The 21,101-nt window shown below is 36.9% G+C and overlaps 1 protein-coding gene across 2 annotated transcripts in view; it reads left to right on the forward strand.

The window, feature by feature from the left end:
* Positions 1-21,101, forward strand: part of C8H8orf34 (chromosome 8 C8orf34 homolog) — a 477,522-nt gene that overhangs the window by 414,631 nt on the left and 41,790 nt on the right. For both annotated transcript variants that reach the window (XM_009213159.4, XM_003902840.5), the window contains one exon: positions 19,992-20,042. In XM_009213159.4, coding sequence (XP_009211423.2) covers positions 19,992-20,042 — 51 coding nt within the window. The remainder of the gene's footprint in view (positions 1-19,991; positions 20,043-21,101) is intronic.

Genomic DNA, 21,101 nt, shown 5'->3' on the forward strand with positions numbered 1-21,101 from the left:
ACTTCTGGCCTATGATTCCAGAAAATGCACTGTGACACTAACTCATTCATTCATTTTTCATCCAACCAACATTTGCTAAGCACCTCTGCTGGGCGTTCTGTTGATTGGAAGTGTATACTTCTGAAGTAACAGGTAGGGGGTGGGAGGACAATTTTAATTATAAATGGAAACTTTAAGGATGAAAAGAAGGTACTCAAACAAAATAAAGAAAAAAGTATGAAAGCTTAAATCATATCTTACTCAAGTACTTTGAGTTTGTGTAGTTTTGCTTTTTATATTCACTGACTTATAAATTGGAAAAATGTTAAAATATGTTCATCAAAACAAGACTGGTAAGGGAGTAAATTTGTACACCAAAACATGCCAAAAACTGTATCCGTAAATAAATATCCTGATCAATATTTTCAGTAACTTAGATGGTGTTGATTGATATGATTTTAAACAGAACTAGCTTGTTTCTCTATGAAAATCTAGAGGCTTCACATATGGATATTTCTTCTTAAAGATGAAAGAGAACTCTTATTTAGTTAAACACAGTTGACAGATGGGTTAATAAATGATTTACACATAGGGTGATCAGATGCCTGCCAAGTATACCATTCATGAATTAAAACAATTCCTCCTTCACAAGATAAAAAAACGTATCTTAGCACATTTGCATTTCATAGTTGAATGGTATTGTTAGAGTGAAGATAAATTTGATTCCATTTTAAAGTCTTGCTGTGCAACTGAGAAAAGACACAACTTTAAAAATTATTTATTTATTTATTTATGATCGGGATCCTTCAAGCCAACTTTCAGAATGAAGATTAAACCATGTGCTTTCAACAAGAGAGCTCTGCAGGTCCTGTGTCCCTCCAGGTTATCTAATGGAGGGTTCTGGAGGCAGTGCGTCAGGGATGGATGTTAACCAGCTCACTTTAACAAGTGTGAAACTTTAAAAACAAAAATGTTAGCCGGGCACAGTTACTCACGCCTGTAATCCCAGCACTTCTGGAGGCTGAGGCAGTTGGATCATCTGAGGACAGGAGTTCAAGACCAGCCTGGCCAACATGGTGAAACCCCATCTCTACTAAAAATACAAAAATTAGCTGGGTGTGGTGGTGCATGCCTGTAATCCCTGCTACTGAGGCAGGAGAATCCCTTGAACCAGGGAGGCGGAAGCTGCAGTAAGCCGAGATTGCGCCACTGCACTCCAGCCTGGGCAACAGAGTGAGACTCCGTCTTAAATAAATAAATAAAGCACAAAAATGTTGCTTATAGGGAATATTGTGGTGAACATGTGCAGAGTTGGTGCAAAATTTACATTTAAGCCAAGCTGAATTTTGATTATCTTCTGAGAAGTAAACATAACGTTACAATGGATAGAACGTGGACTGTGGAGTTCCAGGGACCCAAGGTCATATCTGGCTTGGTTTTTAGCTTTAAGAGGTTGGGCAAGTAATACAGTCTCTCTGAGCTTACTATTTTTACTCATAAAACATGTCACATCAACTTTATGTGGTTCTAGGAAGGATTAATTGAGATATGTAAAGTGCTTAAAATGGCAGGTATGTAACTTATTCACAATTGTTCCAGATTCTCCTGGATTCTTGGATTGGAACAGCCCAACAAAGTACACGTTCAGTCAGTCAGCAAATATTTACAGTGTGCCTGCTGTGTGCCAGGCACACTGATGGCATCAGGGATGCAATTACAATGAGACTCAGCCTTTGTCCATAAGGAGTTTCCACTCTGTTTGAGGAAATAATGACACAATCATGAAATTTGGCCATCCTAGGATGCCCACTGCTAGGAGAGTAGCAAAGAAGGCAAAACAAACTGCTCATATATTTTTTAAAATTTTCTCTGCTTTATACAGACAGTAAAATTGAGTAACTTCTCCTCATCGCATGTGGAATTGTTTATTTTGTTTCTGTGGGTCAGTAGATTTTGGTAGTCCACCCCATAGTAGTATAACAGCAAATTCTCAGGCTAAGCCAGAATCTGGTCAGTAACACAGGATGTTTCTTTCATGAAGTTAAGGTCAAGCCATACTCCTTAGTCTGCAGTGGACTTGGCTGGCAACATCAGGCCAAAATAGCCTCTCTAGAAATAAGTGATATATGAACATATTTACATTCGTTCTGAGAAATCAGGGAGTATAGTCCCATCATTAAGGACTATCTATCTCTAATTAAGCTTTTCAAGTCAACTAACTTTAGTCCAATCTCTGGCAGGAAGAGTTATAAGGGATCGTGGCGGCTTGCTGTCTGCGTGGGAACCTGAGGCTTTGCAGAACTGCACTTTTTACATCTCAAGCAGAGATAATATTGAGACTGTACATTATTCCCTTGGACTTCGTTTTTTTTTATTATTCTTATAGACGTATCCATTTAAATAGTGTATTATATCTAATAAGTAGACTTCCTTACTAAATGGTCCAGACTTTCCTCAATGGATAAAAGTTGTTCTAAACTCAGCAGTAAAAGCAATTGGATTTATACTTACTTTTCCTATAATCATTCTTAGCAACACTGGCACAGCTGTGATCTCACCGTCATTTCTTACAATTATGATAAAAATAAGAACTAGTTAGTTTAACTTTAACTATTTGCATTTCCAAAAGAGCACCTGAACTTTTAAAGGAAACGCTCTTAAAAAATTATACGTAGACACATACATACATATACACAAACACACACACATATAAAATATATATACACAGTCCATATTCCTCTTAATCATTCTAACCAAATCTTTGCACAGGTATATCCACGTCACATTTGTTTACCTGTTATATACACATTCATTTTACTTATAGGAAGAAAAAAATATTAAATTATCAACTTAATTTAAAGTTAACATCTACCAATTTAATTTAAAGTTAACGTCTATTAACTAGAACTTATTCCATTCTCATTCAAATCAAAACAACAGTGGAGGATCTAGTCTTTATGCTGAAGGAGCAGAAATTAGAAAAATGCAATTTTGAGTTTTCTTGTTTCTTTACACACCCGCCCCATCCACCCTTATTGTTTCAGTTTCTCCTGGTGTGGGACTTATATTTCCAGCCTGCCAAAAGTGAGAGCTTTCTCAACAGTGAACTCTCAAAAGATTCCTTAGCTGTGAAAGAATTACAGAATGTCAAGAAGTACCTTGTCGGGGTCTACTGAATATACATATACATATGGAAATGAATAAGTGGTGTGTTTGTTGGAATATTAGTCAAAAATGTAAAGAAAGTTATCTTTGATTTTTCTGACTACCCTTCAGATTATCCTGCAGGATGCATGCTTGTTTAAAATTCATTGAATTCTTAAGTAGCATTTTGAATGGATTGATGGATAAAACTATTTTCAAAAAATGATTTAGTATAGCATTGAAAGAACATGCTATACTCACTTCCTAGGTTTAGTGCATCCATTCGTTCAACAAACATCTATTGAGCATTTTCAATGGTAAAATCCAGTGAGGTACTGGGAATCTGGAAATGAAAGATACACTCATTGCTATTAAGGCACTTATAGTATGATGGGAAGGGCAGCTGAATGAACAGATGTTTGTGAAGCACGGAAGTGCTGTGACAGAGGTATGCACGGCATGCCTAGGAGAGGCAGAGGCACACAGAGTAGCCTGCAGGGTGGAGCCTGATCAGAGACAGCTTCCTGGAGAAGCTGGCCTGTGGCTTGATAGTGAGGGAAGTTGCTGGGAAGAGTCATTACAAGACAGGCAGAGGACAGCCCACGGAGGCCACCCACAGGTCAGCACAACTGGAGAATTAGGTGATAGGGGGACCATGATGTTGGAGTGGCAGGTCATAATGAAAATGAGAATCATTTCTCCAGTTCCTAGCACTGTAATTTATAGGTATTGCCTCTAATTATTTCAATCGAAAGCATTCTTAGTTGTAAGGTCTTTACAATTGAAGAAAGAGAGACTTGGCAAATTGAAGTGACTTGCCTCAGAGGCCACACATACCTAATAAATGAGTGTCAGAAAAAAAGGATTCAGACCCAATCTTATGTCCAAATCCAATATTCCTTTTGCTAATTTGGAGCTTGATTTCCTGGGATTGTTGAATAATGTGTTTATATTCTGGAAGCTTGGAGGAGACACTGAATGATTCAAACCCTCACACCTACTTCTTCCTCCTGGCAGAAATGAACTGATTTATCTGAGCATAACGCTTTTTGCAATATTATTTATTAAATTCTTGTAAGAGCCTAAAACAAGATTTTGTAACTCACCGTAGGTTTTTTTCCTTTAAATGACTTTATGTATATTTTCTAGGACTTCATTTGTCCATAATAATAATTTACATGAGGTTTAATGTAAACAATTTGTTGGGTTAACCCTGGAATAGCAAAACTAAGAAGTGGAAAATATCTACGTAAGATAACGGAAAGAGAACTGGATTAGGAGTCCAGGTGTGAGTTTAAATCAGCCTCTATCACTGTTTAAATATTTAATTTGCTAGTACAATGGTTGGTTTCATTTCCTGTCTTCTAGAAGACCATAAGTCATGGATTCCTAGCTCTACCTTGGAATCTTCTTAGTCTCAGCTTCTACTTGGAACATCGTCACAGGGCCCACACTCTGTGCCCTGTTTACAGCTGTAAAACAGGAGTATTTCCTTTGCAGGAATATTGAGTGCAGCAGTACATATGCCTGGTCTATAGCAGGTACTGGATAAAGGTCAATTTCCTTACTTTTATTCAGATGATGACACAGTCAAAAGCAAGGTTATCTGAAGACTTTTCCACCTTCTTCTCCCAAATTAAATGCAACAAGGTTATAATTATGAGAAACAAGGGCCAACCTAATTCTATTCCCTCACTACCAATCTGCCTCAATGTAGTGGCCCAGCTTTGGAACTTTAGGAAGAGACCACAACAGAAATTTGGTATGAGAATATGGAGCCACTTCTTCCCCAATGAGGAACCCCTTCTGTAGCCCACTGCTTTACCTTGCCCTCAGGATTTCAGGCAACAGTTCTTTTCTGAAACTGCCTGCTCCTTCTCATATTTTATTACCCCTCTAGAGTAGTGCTCCTTATTTTGAGAAAAAAAAAAAAAGACTGTCTCTCTGAAACTTTCATCTGTAAGCCCCAATCTGACTCTCTGAAACAAACAAAAAAAATCCCTCTAATTTCCTTTCCGTCTTTTAAATCTTCAGTTATACTCTTTCTTTAGGTCTTCTGTCCTTCTGCTGAAAAATAAATAACTTCTTCAACCATTCTTTTTGTGACCTTATTTCTAGACCCCTCTTTATTTGCCACCAACACACCAAATGGAACCACAATGCTCTAACCTGATCGACAAAGTTCAATTCACCCATTAACAGCCTGGAGGAATTTGCTGTACCTTTACTAAAGATGTCTGCTTTTGAAATAGCTTTTTTGGTAGCTTCCAGTGCATTTCTGGTGCACACCAAAGTTGTAGTTAACTAAAATTCCCTCCTGCCCCCTTTTTTCTTTAACACTAACTACAATGTGGCTATGTTTTTATAATCCTGTGTCTACGTGATTTAAAAAAAAAAAAAAAAAAAAAAAAAAGCATAGTAGAGTATTTTGCAGTTAATTTCACTGGGCTAGTTTCAGCTTCCTGATAACTTTGAAAATTTGTTGTTGTACATTTTTTTAAATCTCACCATCACTGTTGAAGCTCATAAAAATGGTCGACACTGCTCCCACTCACCCCCTTGGCTGCGGCACACTGCATAATTCCATGTGGTGGCCAGTGATAAGTCTGGTGCTTGGCCAAGTCAGTGATTAAAGATTCTCTTAATTTTCTAAAGTAACATTATGTATGGAAGGGGCCTTGATTAGCTTGATTTGTGTCATCTCGGAGCTACAAAGGATATCCTACAAGAGTAAAGAAAACTCCCAAGAGACTTGTGATCTTTAAGAATATCAAGGTTGCCGTTTCATAACTTGACTTTATTAAATTGATATATTTAACTAACTGGCAGTGACCATAAGATGATTTACATTTTACTTTCAACCTGTAATATTGGTATGGGTTTCAGATGGGGCTAAATAGTTTGGCTCTGAAGTTTATTGTCAAAAAGCATCCAAGATTTTAAGTGTTTATCTCAATTAACATTGAAAGCCCATAAAATTAGGCTACACATGTTACAAGAATTATTCTGTTCTCTTGAAATTTCTGGCTTTTAGATTCCCAGACTTGGCAGGAAATCTTTTTGGCTCCTCTGTTTCTGATTTTAGCTGTTTTCACAAAATGCAAACACATGCAAAAACATTGTAATAAACCTCAGTGTTCAGTCATGTTCAGTAAGACCTCAAAAGATGTTTGCTTTGAACTGGGTTCTAAAGATGGGCATACCTTCGTGAGAATAGAAGATATCCTCTTACTCTCTATGAAGTGGTTTGGCCTTTTCGGGGTCTCAAAGTAAGCTTTGTTCTGTAAGGCACATTATATTCACTTTTTGGACTAAGAATTAACAGAGAAATTTCTTCCTATAGAACATCTTGGGGCTCTTGTAGTCCCCAAAGGGGCAAGGGTTTTAGACCATGAAGGAAAAGCGGTATTGCATCAAAGAGACTTGGAACATCGTCACAGGGCCCACACTCTGTGCCCTGTCTTAGATGTAATGAAGCATTGGAATTGTGTTTCATTAAGCTTCTGGGTCTGGTATCACTCTGTGGTTTTGCCCTTACTGATTGGTCTATAAAGTCTGTCCTAGGCATCAATGAAACAGATTCCTACTGGATAAATTCTCCTTGGAGTGAGAGGGATTTTTTTATTTGTATTTTTTTTAGTTCATGCTGCAATAGTCTTGGACTAAACTCCCAATGAATGAATTTGTAAACGAAAATTTAAGACTAGGCTGAAGGGGTTTAGACAATGGTATACTCTTTCATTAGTGGAATGTGATTGCAGTGATATCTTTTGCAAGCAGCTAATTTCACATCCTTTCCTAACTTTGTTTCCTTTCTGAGTCTTATCCATTTTCCCTGATAATGATGCTGCCTTCCTTGGAGAGAACTTTTGACTTTGATTTCTTCTCAAAAAAGCCATTTATTGTGATGGGTCTGAGAGTGTCTTTGTAGTAAGCAATTCAACTGGATCTCACTCTCTTTTTTTTCTTCTCCTATTCTACCTTAAGTTTATTTTTGTTCATCTGTGTTTTTGGGTCATTCTCCAACTCAAAACAAACATAGTCAATTTTGAAAATGTCTTTCTCTGCTTCATGTTCATACTCAATTTTCTGTTGATCCTATATAGATCTAAAATATGACTTCTCCCCCATCTCTTGCTACTAGAACATCCCCGATCCTGTCATTTTGAAATATTCAACATTGTTACAAAAAGTCTTTGTCTTTATGTCTTCTGATCACATCTTCTATCTTTTGTATATTAAATTAGAAATTTGCACTTCATTCCTCATTCATTCAAGAACTGCTTTGGAGAGATTCAGGTACCAAGCCCTGCACTAAGTGCTATTAATGGTAAAGAGATAGATATGTCCACCGTAAAAGAGTTTCACTGGTTGCCTTAGACTGACCCAAGGCTGTATCTCTCCCCATGGATGAGGAGTCTATGGGATCAAGGAGATGTATGTGCTAGAATCTCCTTCACTAGAGATCCCAAGCCTGCTCTCTGGACCTGCACGGGCCTTTTTCCTCAGTCCATCATTCCCTATAGCTAACTCTAGGTCTGAGGAGTGGGCAAGAGGCAGCTGTTTTGGGGATATGTGGACAAGCTTGGACATACAGGTACAGATATCCACATAATGTCCTCACAGAGCCCCTTGTGGCGCAGTGTAGGGTGTGAGGAGAGGGGACAGGGGGACAGGGAGATAGAGTTAGAGGTTAGCACTTCCCTGCTGCTTTCTTTTTTCTGCCAAATTCTGGTGCAGAACTTGAAGGAATACAAGAATTCTAAATTTGAAAATGGCCTTCTAAGTCTGATGGAAAGTCAAAATACAGCTTATGTGATAGTTTGTTGGCAGTGCAGACCTCTGTTTGACCTCTTGGCCCAGGCCTTGCAAATATTAAGGTTGAGTCTGTGGAGTCAACAATGTAAGACAGATCACTTCTACCAGAGCAGTCAGTGGGCAGGTTTTTTAATAGTGGGGAGTCAAGACAGCACATAGCAGAGTTGGGTGAGGACCACACAAATGCGTGGGCCGGGGGAGTCTTCCTCCAACAACAGCACTGGAGCTGAGACCTGCCAAGTGTAAAATCTTACCAGGTGACATCAGGAAGAGGACATGGAATGTGGAAAGGAATGTCTGGAAGAGGAAAGGAATGCCAAAGGTTGGCGGAAAGGAGGCAAAGAAACAGAAGAGACACTGCCTTTGGGGGCCCTCAGGGTTTTTCAGTATGACTAGAGCACTGGGAGCTTCCTAAGATGAAGATGAATAGATAGTCAGGAACGAGGGCTTGCTAAGGATGCTGTCTTACTCCCTTGTCTTAACAATTTCTCAAAGTGTTCCTTTATTAATCAATCTTCCATTCATCCATAAATTTACTCCTGAAAACTTATTTGTATATGAAGCCATTTGGTAATTTCCTATCACTGAAAGTACAAGATTCTTCTAAAGAAAGTAACACAAAAATAAAAAGAGATAAATGAAGAAGTAGCATCTGATTTCCTTCCTACCTATATTATTAAAGTGTTAAGCATATCCCTCATTTTTGTACCTTTCACAATATTAGGTTGTTTTTTCCTGTCTTTCATTCATTATAAACTTCCTAAATACTAGTACTAACGTTTATCACAATGATTTATGATAACGACAGCCAGGGATTTGTCCTTGTCTTCATTGCTTTGTAGCCAGTATTTCATTTAATTCTCATAACAACCCCTGAGGAAAATGGTGTTATCACCATTTGCAGATGAGAAAATGGAAATCAGGGAAGTTATGTAAACTTGCCCAATATGCATAAGCATACATGGCAAAACTGGAGGTTGAACACGTTTGTTTGACTCCAAAGCCAGTATTCTTACTTTTCTAAGTGACACCTTTGCACCTTCTGACAGTACATAGAGTCTAGGCCATGTCTTAGTCTAATGACCAGCCCACATTAAGCAAAAGAAATAAGGTACATAATCATAAGTGGTGAGTTTGGACCCACCAATGGAAATCACCTTTCAAAGTGTCCTAGAGACTGTAGGTAAAACTCCAGAGTTAGTAATTATAATAATTTGAATAAATTAAAATCCCCTCTATTTTCTGATTCCAAGTCTCTTCTTTTATATATTTGGAGGTCACTTCTTTTTCTTAGACAATTGATTATGCTTCTACACATTTACTCCCAGCAAGACACAGCTTTACTAGTGACACTGTTAATGGTATCAGCTGCCAAGTTTATGACAGTCTAGATGATGTTCATTCATGCATTTTGCTAATTTGGTTGGAACCTTAATTCTGCAGATAGCATTTTCTCTAAATCACTTGTGTAATTAATTAAAAAATAGAAATTAGGCCCCTTCAATTAAATATGTTAAGGATTAAAAAATATAATTTTGAATTTAAATGTACTTCTCTATTATAGGACCTGAATTTGTTTACAAGTCAGTGAAAAATAATTTTTCTTACGAAGTTTACATTGTTCTGTAACCTTTTAATGTGTATTAAGTAATGCAAAGGTGTCTGAAATGTGGAACTGGTTTTTTGGTTGTTAAATGAAAAAAAATCACAGACATATGTTAAAAGAAATAAACATGTAATTACTTGTGTCCATGCATCAGTTAGAGAAATGTTTCCCTAAATATAGAGAAATGTCTAGTAATACAGCTTATCTGAAAAATCAATCACTTTTTTAAATTAAGGAAACATGAGCCAAAAACATGAGAGTCGTAAAATATTTGGTATTGCATGAGCATTGGTTATCAGTTTTTTTTCCATGTTTCTATCTGAGTCACAGTTCAGGAAATTGGTCACTTTAGTCATGTGGTCATTTTGCAAAGACACAGGTTGATTTAATTTTAAAAGAATACATTACATGTTTGGTTTAAATTATGTGACTCATATTCATATTTCACGGAACTTAGAGAATTTATACAGGTACTTTACAGATTCCAAAGTGAAATCTATTGATTTTTTTAAAGAGCTTAATGGAGGAGAATTTAAAGGCTTACTTCAAAAAGTAAAAATCAAAATTGCTAACTGATTTTTATGAGGTCAGTGTTATAATTAGATTAGTTTAAGATTAAATCAAAATAATAAGAATGTCATTTAACTACTTCTGCAGATATATAACCAATAATGATTACCACTTTAGACCAAAAGATTTGGATCAAAGGGAATAGGCACATGATCTTGGAGATATAGCCAACAATAAATGGAGATTTGTAAAATTCACTCTAATTTTTTAAAGTTTCATTTGGACTTTACAATTATGCCAGTAAAAGTGTAATTTAATATTAGAAATAGTTGTCTGTTTATATTTAAATATCTTTTATTGCAAGATTAAACACAAATAGTGAAAATCACTCAAATAAAATATATGAGTTAATTACTTAATATAATGAGAACACCACTGAGGCCAAGAAATGGTATTTTTGAGGCCGGGCACAGTGGCTTATGTCTGTAAATCCTGGCACTTTGGGAGGCTGAGGCGAGCAGATCACCTGAGGTCGGGAGTTCGAGACCAGCTTTGTCAACATGGAGAAACCCCGTCTCTACTAAAAATACCAAAAATTAGCCAGGTGCGATGGCATTGATGGCATGCACCTCTAATCCCAGCTACTCAGGAGGCTGAGGCAGGAGAATCACTTGAACCTGGGAAGCGGAGGTTACAGTGAGATGAGATCGTGCCACTGCACTCCAGCCTGGGTGACAGAGCGAGATTCTGTCTCTAAATAAATAAATAATACTTTGCCAGACAACTAAGAAAACCTATCAGTATTCCAGTCACAACCTCTACTTCCCACTGCAAATAAACTCTATTCTAACTTTTACAGAAATAAACTACTTGCATTTAAAAAATAGTTGTATCACCTAAATATGCATCCATTGACCCCAAAGTTAACCTTGCCAATTTAAAAATTCTGGCACATCCTTTAAGTTTTTTCAGTCTATAGGTGCCTCCTCCATCCCTTGCATTTGCTTACAGTTTATCTGTTAAAGAATGCAGGACATTTGACCTGTAGTATTTTCCACAGTCTGGATTTTACTACCATTATATTCTTGGTGCAATTCAACGTGCTCCTTCGGTTCTCTGTATTTTTCTGAAAATTATCCAGAAATAAAATAAAGCTCCTCTTTGGTATGACCATTCATTCATTCATAAATGCATTCATTCATAGAAATGGGATCTCACTGTTATTCAGGCTACAGTGCAAGGGCACAATCATAACTCACTGTAACTTTGAACCCTAACTCCTGGGCTCAAGCGATTCTCCCACCTCAGTCTCCCAAGTAGCTGGGACTACAGGCATGTGCCACCACACCTAGCTGGCATGGCTATTTAATATCTGATTGTTTCTCATTTTATCATCTTAGCAGCCAGTGATACTAAATACTGATAGCTATTTATTTGGTGATATTCTATTCTATCATTTCTTTTTTTATTTATTAGGTGGAATACCTTTGTTAAGAATCCTTTCCCTCACTTTGGTGAGCCAGTAATACAGTTCTGGTAGGAAAGTAGGGTACTTGCTTGATTTCTCTTTTTTATTTACCAGTGTTCAAGATAACGAATCATTTCTCTATTAGTTTCTGAAGATAACTCTTACTTTTGTTAAACTTAGTTGATACATCACAACACATGACAATTATTATCATTGCTAAGCTCAAATCTTCCCATCTTTGGCTCATGAGAGCTCCTTCAAGTTTGTTTATGAGTCATATTTTCAGTGCCCCTGGTAGTCTCTGATAGCTTACTCGCTATTGGGTGGTACAGGATGCGCCAAGCTTATATTGTGTATTTTCTGCCCTACACATGGAATCAGCCATTTTTTGAAAATGGCTGATTTTTTAAAAAGTCTTAGCTTATTTTAGTAAGAAGTGATATTTCAAGGTGCCAGTCTGGTCACCAGGGCTGCTCATTGCCCTTGAGTGTGTCATTATTTCTGTCTCTTTTCAGGGGACAGTTAGTTCACATCAACACTTTTAATTCAAATTAGAAAATACTAAGACTTTCATTTAACCTCCTTTCTTGTATCTTTACCTCCTCTTTTTTCCATACCAACAATTCTGGTTCTCTATGATAAAGTGACTCTAGAATTAGAATACCTCATAATAACTCGTTTTATTCCATATTACATGCATGGTAGTCTCAGAACAAAAATACTGATACATCTAACAATATGGATACTGAAAACAAATTATTTGCATATGCTTTCACCATTCTCTTGCAATTTGTAAGAGTCATATGAAATTCACAATGTCACAGGATATAGCCTCTGCATAATACATTCTCTTCGGCTGTCACGTGGTCTTTGTGCAAGCAACTGCATGTTAATACCACCAGTTCTCATACCTAGGCATTTTGGCTTTCTAGAGCTCTTTCCCTACTAGATCACTGGGTTCACACTCTTTTTTTAGTTTCTTAAGTATATTACTTCATTCTTCTTCCAGCATAAATCACTGCTATAAAAGTCTGATGGTAATATAAATATTTTCTCTTTAAAACTCATGTGGTCTTTTTTGTCTAGATCCTTAAAAGACGTTTTTCTTATTAAAAAAAATACAATCAATTTGCTAGAATATATCATGTGGTAGTCATTTTGATTCATTATTGTCAGGCATGTAGTGCAATATGTAATTTCTTTTTTTTAATTTCAGGAAAGTTTTCTTGAATTAGAACTTTTTGCATAATTATTTTCCCTTGCTTTTTGTTTTCTTCCTTAAGATCGTCTGTTATCCTTATGTTTGGTCTCCTCTGCCTATCTTCAATGTTTGTCACTTTCCCTAAGATATTTTTTTAAAGAAAAATCTTTTTTTTATTTTTATTTTTAAACTTTCCCTCTTTTTCAGTTTCTAGTTATTTTAAGGCATTATTTTGGTTTGTTTCTCCTTACGGTTTTTGCTTTTAGTCTATATTTTATTATTTTTTAAAAGGCCATTTTGAATCTTTTCATATTTTAGTATTACAAAGGTAATACTCATTCATAGCATTAAATTTCCAAAAAAACATACACATATTAATATATATTTTTCTCAGTTCAAGGTGAAAGTTATATTCAATAATTACTTACAAACTCGAAGTAATCAGCAGTTTCTTCAGTGAGTTTATTGCACATTCAGCAACAATATCGATCCACCAATTTTTAAAGTGACTTAGCTCTTTTTCCTACTATTTCCTACTACAAACTTTATGATTTGTATAGATTCTGTGTACATCCAGAGTCAGCTAAGATCTAGAATTTGTTTTCCTTCATTTATTTATTTTTCAGACGTTTAATTTTTATCTATATCGCCAGACCCTGTTCCCAGATTTGGAAAACAAATATTAATTAAAAATAATTTTTGCCCTCCAACAACTCACAGTTAAGTAGAAAAGATGTAGAAAGTAACCAGTGAGCGCGAAATGTACTCTGATAAGGATAAGCATAGTCTCAAGGGAGCACATGAAGATTTGAGTGAGGGGAGCCGGGGATGGCTTTCTGACTTGAAAGACAAGGTAGAAGTACAAGGAAGAAGTTCCCAAGTAGATGGGGGACAGGAGAGAACTGACAAGTTTGCAGAGCTGTACATAGTTTGCCAAGGCAGGAGACGGAAAACCAATGATGAATAGGTCAATAGTGGTACACATATTTACCAAATAATAATACCATACTTTCCAGTTGCCAAAATCTTTCAAGTTTTTAATACTCTTTTAATTCATTATCTTATATAAAACACAACCCTCTGGTTCTATTGTCAATACCTCATAGCTGAAGAAACCCAGCTTCAGAAGAAAAGTTGTAACTCTCTAAGATATAATGGCTAATAATTTGCTGTTTTGACACATTAAAGCATTTTAGAAAGAATGAATGAATACTATTTTTTGTACATAATAGTGAAATAATATTATTTATTGATGTAATCAACAAATATTAAGGAACATACATGTTGGCACAGTGACTAGTTCAATGTTAAATGGATCTTTCTAAAGTCAGCTGACCAATAATATATACTTTAGTCTATTTCTAAGTCCATGCAATTACAAATAATTAATAGTAGCCATTCATTCTTACAGTTACGTTCTCTCCTTCTGTCCCTTTTCTTGTCCAACATCCACTGATAAAAGTCACCACTCTTCCAAATATGGAGCCCCTTTTTCCTGGCTTTGCCCTCCCACTTTTTCACATGGGAGTGAAGGAAAGAGAAAAATAAAAATGGCTTTTTTTTCAGCTAATAGTCACTTTTGAGAAAATAGGAAAGAACACTAAAATGTCTTAAGTCATTCAAAATTTAACATTGTTAGTGTTACATTTTAGTCATTAGTCACGTAATTGCTCCTTCTCGTTTTCATCCTTTTAAGGCAAAGGCATTAACCACTAAAGGAACTGTTTATCTTAACATAAAAATCTTGGAAAAAATGATACTGCAGAATGAATCAACATTTTATCTCAAAATGCCACTGAGTTTTTGTCCTTAGCAATGCTGAATTTATCAAGTATTTTCTCTACCAGTAAAGGTGGTCATTTTCAGAGAAATGTGGTCTGCGTTGATGCTATATTTATTTGGAAGATTGTGGGCAAATTTTCAAAAACATTGTAAATAATATGGAAAAACATTGGTGGTAACTAAACAGAAACAGTATCTGGCATATATGTAGGTCTGAAAACAAACGTAACAATGTATTGGATACATCAATAATTTCAAAGACTTGAGCTTTCCAAAAATTTTTGAGTTTCTAAACCACTGTACCTAGTTTTTCATTAATTGGAAATAAATCACTGCCTGTTCTTTTGGACATGAGTAGTAGCTGCTGCCTATAGAGGTTGTTGAGTTCAGAAAGCTGAATTTCGATCTCTTCATCATCTATCATAAATGTGGTTACTCTAGGTAATAATGCAGTGAGAAAACACAACATATAACCATCATATTAGCAGCTGCATTACAGGAAATTATAGTATGAAATTAGGAAGTGATACAAGACGTTGATATCTCTATATCTGAATACAGAGCACACATTTCAGTGAGTGGTATAACTGGTGTTCTTCATTGCAATGCTTGTGGTTTCACATATTTCTTCTGTTGTGTCTGGGCCTTTACCCCAAATTTTCCTTCTTCCTAATGTGAGTCTTCCTCCTTAAGCAGCTCCTTTATCTGGACTAATGACTAAGACTTCAGGGCTAGACTTTTTTTTTTTTTTGCTCAGGTGCTATTCGCTCCACTTCGTCTCCTTCCTCACAGGTACGCAGAGGCTACAACAGTTCCCCAGCCCATTGGAGTGCTCAATACATGTGTGCTAAAAAAAAAAAAAAAAAAATGAAAGACTAGATGTCTTTCCTCTGACTTTTTCCCAAAGCATCTTGATCTTACCTGTGGCAAATAACTTTTGCTTTGTATTCTAATCACTTGTATATGTGTTTTCAAAGTAAACTTTTTATAGTAGTAATTAGCTTTTGTTCAGCTCTTTGTCCCAACATCTAACACAGTATATGGCGCACGACAAGTGCTTAATAAATACCTGTGGAAAAAATGATGGGTGAAGTTTTATGACCCCCTTGGGTTAGAAATGCCCTGGCCATTCATATCGAGCTCCCATTCTTCCATGGGTTCCAAATACCTCAGGTAGTTCTTAAGAGAGAGTGCTCTGTAGGTGAGAATTATTGTTTAGTTTCCTTGGAAAACAGATGAAAAGAAAAATTATTCTGGTAGAAGTAGGTTTCTCATGGAACTTTTTAAAAGAGAATTAACATCGGCAGTCTTAGACATATGATGTTTGTGAATAAATGTACCCTACACGCAAGTGCCAGTCTGTTTGCATTTTGTCTAAGAATTAGTGAAAGATGAATAGAAAATACTTACTGATTGAAACAAGAGAAGCATAGTATAATAAAAATGGCAATGGATGGAGGACGGTGTGGTTCTAGTCCTACCTCACTCTCTACGATTTTCCATCTCACTGAGAATGTTTCCTTAAGTATAAAATAACCAGGGAGACAAAAAGAGCCTTCATCTCCAACAGCCATCGTCCCATGCCATATACTAAGCAGTAATCACATCAGCCTCTTTGTCCCCCTTTCCCTGAGTTTATAATACATTAATATTTTCTAATTTACATTTAAACACTTATCTCAACTGTGATTATATTAAAAACTCATAAGTGAAACCATATTTCAGAAAGACCTTTTCTTTCTTTCTTTTCTTTCTTTCTTTCTTTCTTTCTCTTTCTTTTCTTCCTTCCTTCCTTCTTTCTCTCTCTTTATTCTTTCTTTCTCTCCTTCCTTCCTTCCTTCCCTCCCTCCCTCCCTCCCTCCCTTCCTCCCTCCTTTCTCTTTCTTTCTTTCTTTCTTTGTTTCTTTCTTTCTTTCTTTCTCTTTCTTTCTTTCTTTCTTTCTTTCTCTTTATTTATTTATTTATTTATTTATTTATTTATTTATTTATTTATTTCTTCTTTCCTTCCTTCCTTGTTCCTTCCTTCTTCCTTCCTTCCTTCTTCTTTCTCTTCTAAGACATAATTTCCATGTGTTCTTTCCTTTTCCTCCTTCACATGCCCCATCTGCCTCTCCTTGTATCTTCTCCCCATCTTTTTTTTTTTTCAAAGGAAATTGCATTATGGCATTTTTTATTCATTCCCAGGTAATTACCAAATATTATGTTGCTAGGATGACTTGAAATTTAAAATACCAGTTCTTTAAAATTAAGAAAAGGACAACTGAAACTGATAGCTGTGTGCTTTGAAGGGGATTTTATTTCATTAGTGATCCCAGTGAGAGGGAGGAGGGAATGCTGGCATTTCACTGGTCCGGTGTTGGAAATGGGGAACCTGAGATAGACTTATTGGATCAAGTCTCTTGACTGGGGCCATCTCTTCTGACCCTACGAATCAGAGATCCTGATGCCTTCTTCTTTGTTGTGTCCACTTGGCCTTGTGCCACACTTGCATTCTTCAAAATGTTAGTTTTTTCTCTATTTTCCTCCAAGAGTGTTTTTGTTTTTGTTTTTTTAAATTTTTACTTTTTCTTTTGGGATGGAGTCTTGCTCTGTCGCCCAGGTTGGAGTGCAGTGGCACGATCTCGGCTCACTGCAACCTCCGCCTCCCAGGTTCAAGTGATTCTCCTGCCTCAGCCTCCCAAGTAGCTAGGATTACAAGTGCACCACCACGCCTGGCTAATTTTTGTATTTTTTTTTTGTAAAGACGAGGTTTCACCATGTTGGCCAGGCTGATCTTGTGCTCCTGACCTCAAGTGATCCACCTGCCTTGGCCTCCCAAACTGCTGTAATTATAGGCATGAGCCACCATACCAGCCCCTCTGAGAGTCTTTTGCTTTATGATCCTGATTCATTGGTGTCACCCATTTCAGTGACTTTTGAATGGCAATTACAACTAAACTGGTTGTATGGCCCTTGAAACAAATGGTATTGAGTAGGTTTTTCCTTTCCTGTGGTGCAGATATGACACTGACACTAAGGAAAGAAGCAAGACTGTCAAGAAGCTTGCTTTATTTATATTCAATCATTAGGAAAACCCACGGTCATCACCAGGTCTTAGCAGAAGACTGCAAATATCCAGACAAATGGGAAAAACCACGCACTCCAGCTCCAAGGAAACACATTGCCCTCTTCAGTGAGCTCCCAGAAACTGCTCTCCAGCATCTCTCACTGTTAGTCCTCGGATGTGCAAAGGCCAACCAGGCAAGCCTCCCAGGCTGGCTGCTCCAGAATGCACATCTGTAACTCCGAGCAATTTGCCGCATTCTCTTACTCCTAGCCACCCAGGCAGAGGAGAAAGGATGATTAGCACATAGAGGATTGACTGGTTCTGTCATGAAAGAGCCCATGGCACTCGCAGATTAGTTGTCCGAATGAGGGTGAGACAGTGTGGCAAGTTCACCTCTAAGAAACAGTTTATCTGAAATAAGTTCTCAGCTTTCTCTGTGTGCTTTGAGTTAAATTCCTCACAGCTTGAGGGATTTATATGAACTTAATTTTTCCCAATAGTTCATGCTTTAAGCAAATAGAACTATCTTATCTCTCACGATCTTATCCATTGAAAATCCTACAAGCTTGGAAGCATCTGGAAACATTTAAACTACGGCATATTAACGTTTTGCCAGTAGAAATATGATTTAGGAAGAAATATTACCACCTTTGTGATTTAACCTGGGATTTCTAAGTTTTGGGGAATACCAGCATTTTATTTCTAGCTCAATTTTTGTTTTGACATGTGCATGCCTCCTCCTGTCTTCCCCCAAGTGCTTGCAAGAATACATCACAATTTTTTTAAAAAAACTAAAATGAATTTAATTGTGTATGTTTTAAATTGTTGTATTTCAGTGACATAGAAGAGTGTCAGACTAGGCCGAGCGTAGTGGCTCACACCTGTAATTCCAGCACTCTGGGAGGCTGAGGCAGGCAGATTACCTGAAGTCAGGAGTTTGAGACCACCCTTTCCAACATGATGAAACCCTGTCTCTACTAAAACAACAACAACAACAACAACAACAAAAATAAATAAATAAATAAATAAAATTAGCTGGGCGTGGTGGCGCATGTCTGTAGTCCCAGCTACCCTGGAGCCTGAGGCAGGCGAATCACCTGAACCCAGGAGGCGGAAGTTGCAGTGAGCTCAGAAAAAAAAAAAAAAGAGAAGAGTGTCAGACTAGAATTCAGTACACACAATGCTCCTCCTTTCTCCTTGACTTAGAGCACTTCACTCTACCCCTCTTGGCTTCAGTTTCCCTAAGTACTAAATTGGCCTGAGGTTGTCTTGCCCTCCATGAGATAATATATGTGTCGGTCATTGGAAAGTTATAAAGATTCTGTAGAAACAAATGTAAACTTTTAGCACATTTATTTAATTATCTTTTAAAAACATACAGTGTCCTAGAATTTATAATTTCATGATATTTCAGAATTTATTTCCAAACGTCTCTCGTCACGGAGTATAAAAGCTTAACTTATCCAAAGCACCAAGTTGTTTGACAATTTTAATCACCAATGTTAGATGAGTTTGGGATATATGTTTAATTTGATTTTATAAATTTCAACTATTTGAATCTGATTACTAGTGCTCAGTGAAGTGCTAGTAAAGACACAGATGATGGAGAATTCACTAATTACATACTAATAGGTTAAGAAAGACTTAATCTAAAGTCTGGATATAAAGGTTAATGGTCTGTCCTCTATCTAAAAACTATTTTTAAGTCCATGTTTTAGATCCTCACACATTTTTAGAATATAGAATTTGTGACTTCTTTCCTTAATCTAATTATAAGACTCTATTTATAACATTAATAACAGAAAATGTTATACAATTTGTTTAGCATTCTGTTCCAAGATTTAGTTAGTTACTCTAGCTGCTCATTTGTTAACATGAATTAAGATCCACATGAGATCATGCCCTTTGCAGGGACATGAATGGAACTGGAAGCCATTATCCTCAGCAAACTAACACAGGAACAGAAAACCAAACATGGCATGTTCTCACTTATGAGAGCTGAACAATGAGAACACATGGACACAGGGAGGGGAATAACACACACTGGGACCTGTTGTGGTGGTGGAGGGAGGGCAAGTATCAGGATAAATAGCTAATGCCTGTGGGGTTTAATACCTAGGTGATGGGCTGATAGGTGCAGCAAACCACCATGGCACATGTTTACCTATGTAACAAACTTGCACGTCCTGCACATGTATCCCATAACTTAAAATAAAATATATTCAAAAACTTGAAAGATTTATTGTTGTTTTATAAAATTTCTTATCTTTTTCAAAGAGCAAGAAGTTGGCAAACTAACAATCCCACAAGTATCAACTGAAAAGGTGGGAGAATAGCAAATACTTGATGTTGCTCTCAGATCTCACTCTCCATGATTCTTTCATCCTTTTTCTCTCCTTCTCCTGACCTTTTCAACCCTCTTCCTCTTTACCTCTAGGGAGAAGCCTCCAGTGGAGCCGGACACTCACTGAAAAACTACATGGAAGAAGTGAGTTTTAAGATTGCTTTATAATGTAGTCTGAAATCAGTCTATGATACAGGATGAAGCACTCACTTGGGCTTTCTCCATCTGCCTGTAGGGTTTCTAGTCTGTATGTGTTCAATGGTCATGTCCACAAAAACCAGAAAATAAATAATATGTTAGCAAAACTGTTTTTGGTTCTCATTGGGAGAAAGATACTGTATATCAGTTCAGTGACCTTGAACATTAAAGTAAAACTGCATAAACCATGGTACTAATATATATTTAGATACACAAACATTTGTTGAGGTTCAAATAAATGAGAATCACGTAGTTTACATTGGAATGTACACAAAAAAAGACACAACCATTGTTCTTATTGAAAAAACAACCTATACTAGGTCTGGATCCATTCATGGGACAAATGGTCATTGGGGATGATATTCACACATGCCATTATGCAAAGGGCTATCCCAACAATTAAATATATGGTAGACTTCACTTGGAAACTTTTTAAACTTCTGGGTTTATTATTTTTGGAGATATCCAAGGGTCATCTGTGTCATAGAACTTTGGACTGATGGGAAACTATTTCGGAACTCTCAGAGAAACCAGTGGGCAGAGCTCATAAAACTTGGCCTAAAGCCAGACCACCGTGGCCACTAAATTAGCTATCTAAATCCGCTACAGGTGGAGGGAACTGGGCAACAGTTTGGTGATGTTAAGAATCGCCTACAAGGATTTTGTGGTTGCCCAAGCTCTTGGTTTAGCATTTCCCCACTTAACAGTGGATCTGTGGGTGATAGGCCACCTCCACAAGAGGGATGGCTGATGCCTCTTGTAATATGTTCTGTCTAGGTCTAACCTCATGTTCCCACCTGGAGAGCACTGAGGTGCTGGGCCAAGACATGGGCTGCCTACTGATGATAGAACTTAAGAATAAGTCTTATTCTAATTTTGTAGTTCTCATCCAAGAAAAACAGGCTTATTTTCTTCATAATTACCAATGTGCAATGTAAATGTACATGTTGTACACAAGTGTAAATGCTCAATGTGGCAAGAAGGTTGAGAATTTGTGCCTTTTCA

The sequence above is a fragment of the Papio anubis genome, chromosome 8 (genome assembly GCF_008728515.1).
Source record: "Papio anubis isolate 15944 chromosome 8, Panubis1.0, whole genome shotgun sequence".
Lineage (NCBI taxonomy): Eukaryota > Metazoa > Chordata > Mammalia > Primates > Cercopithecidae > Papio > Papio anubis.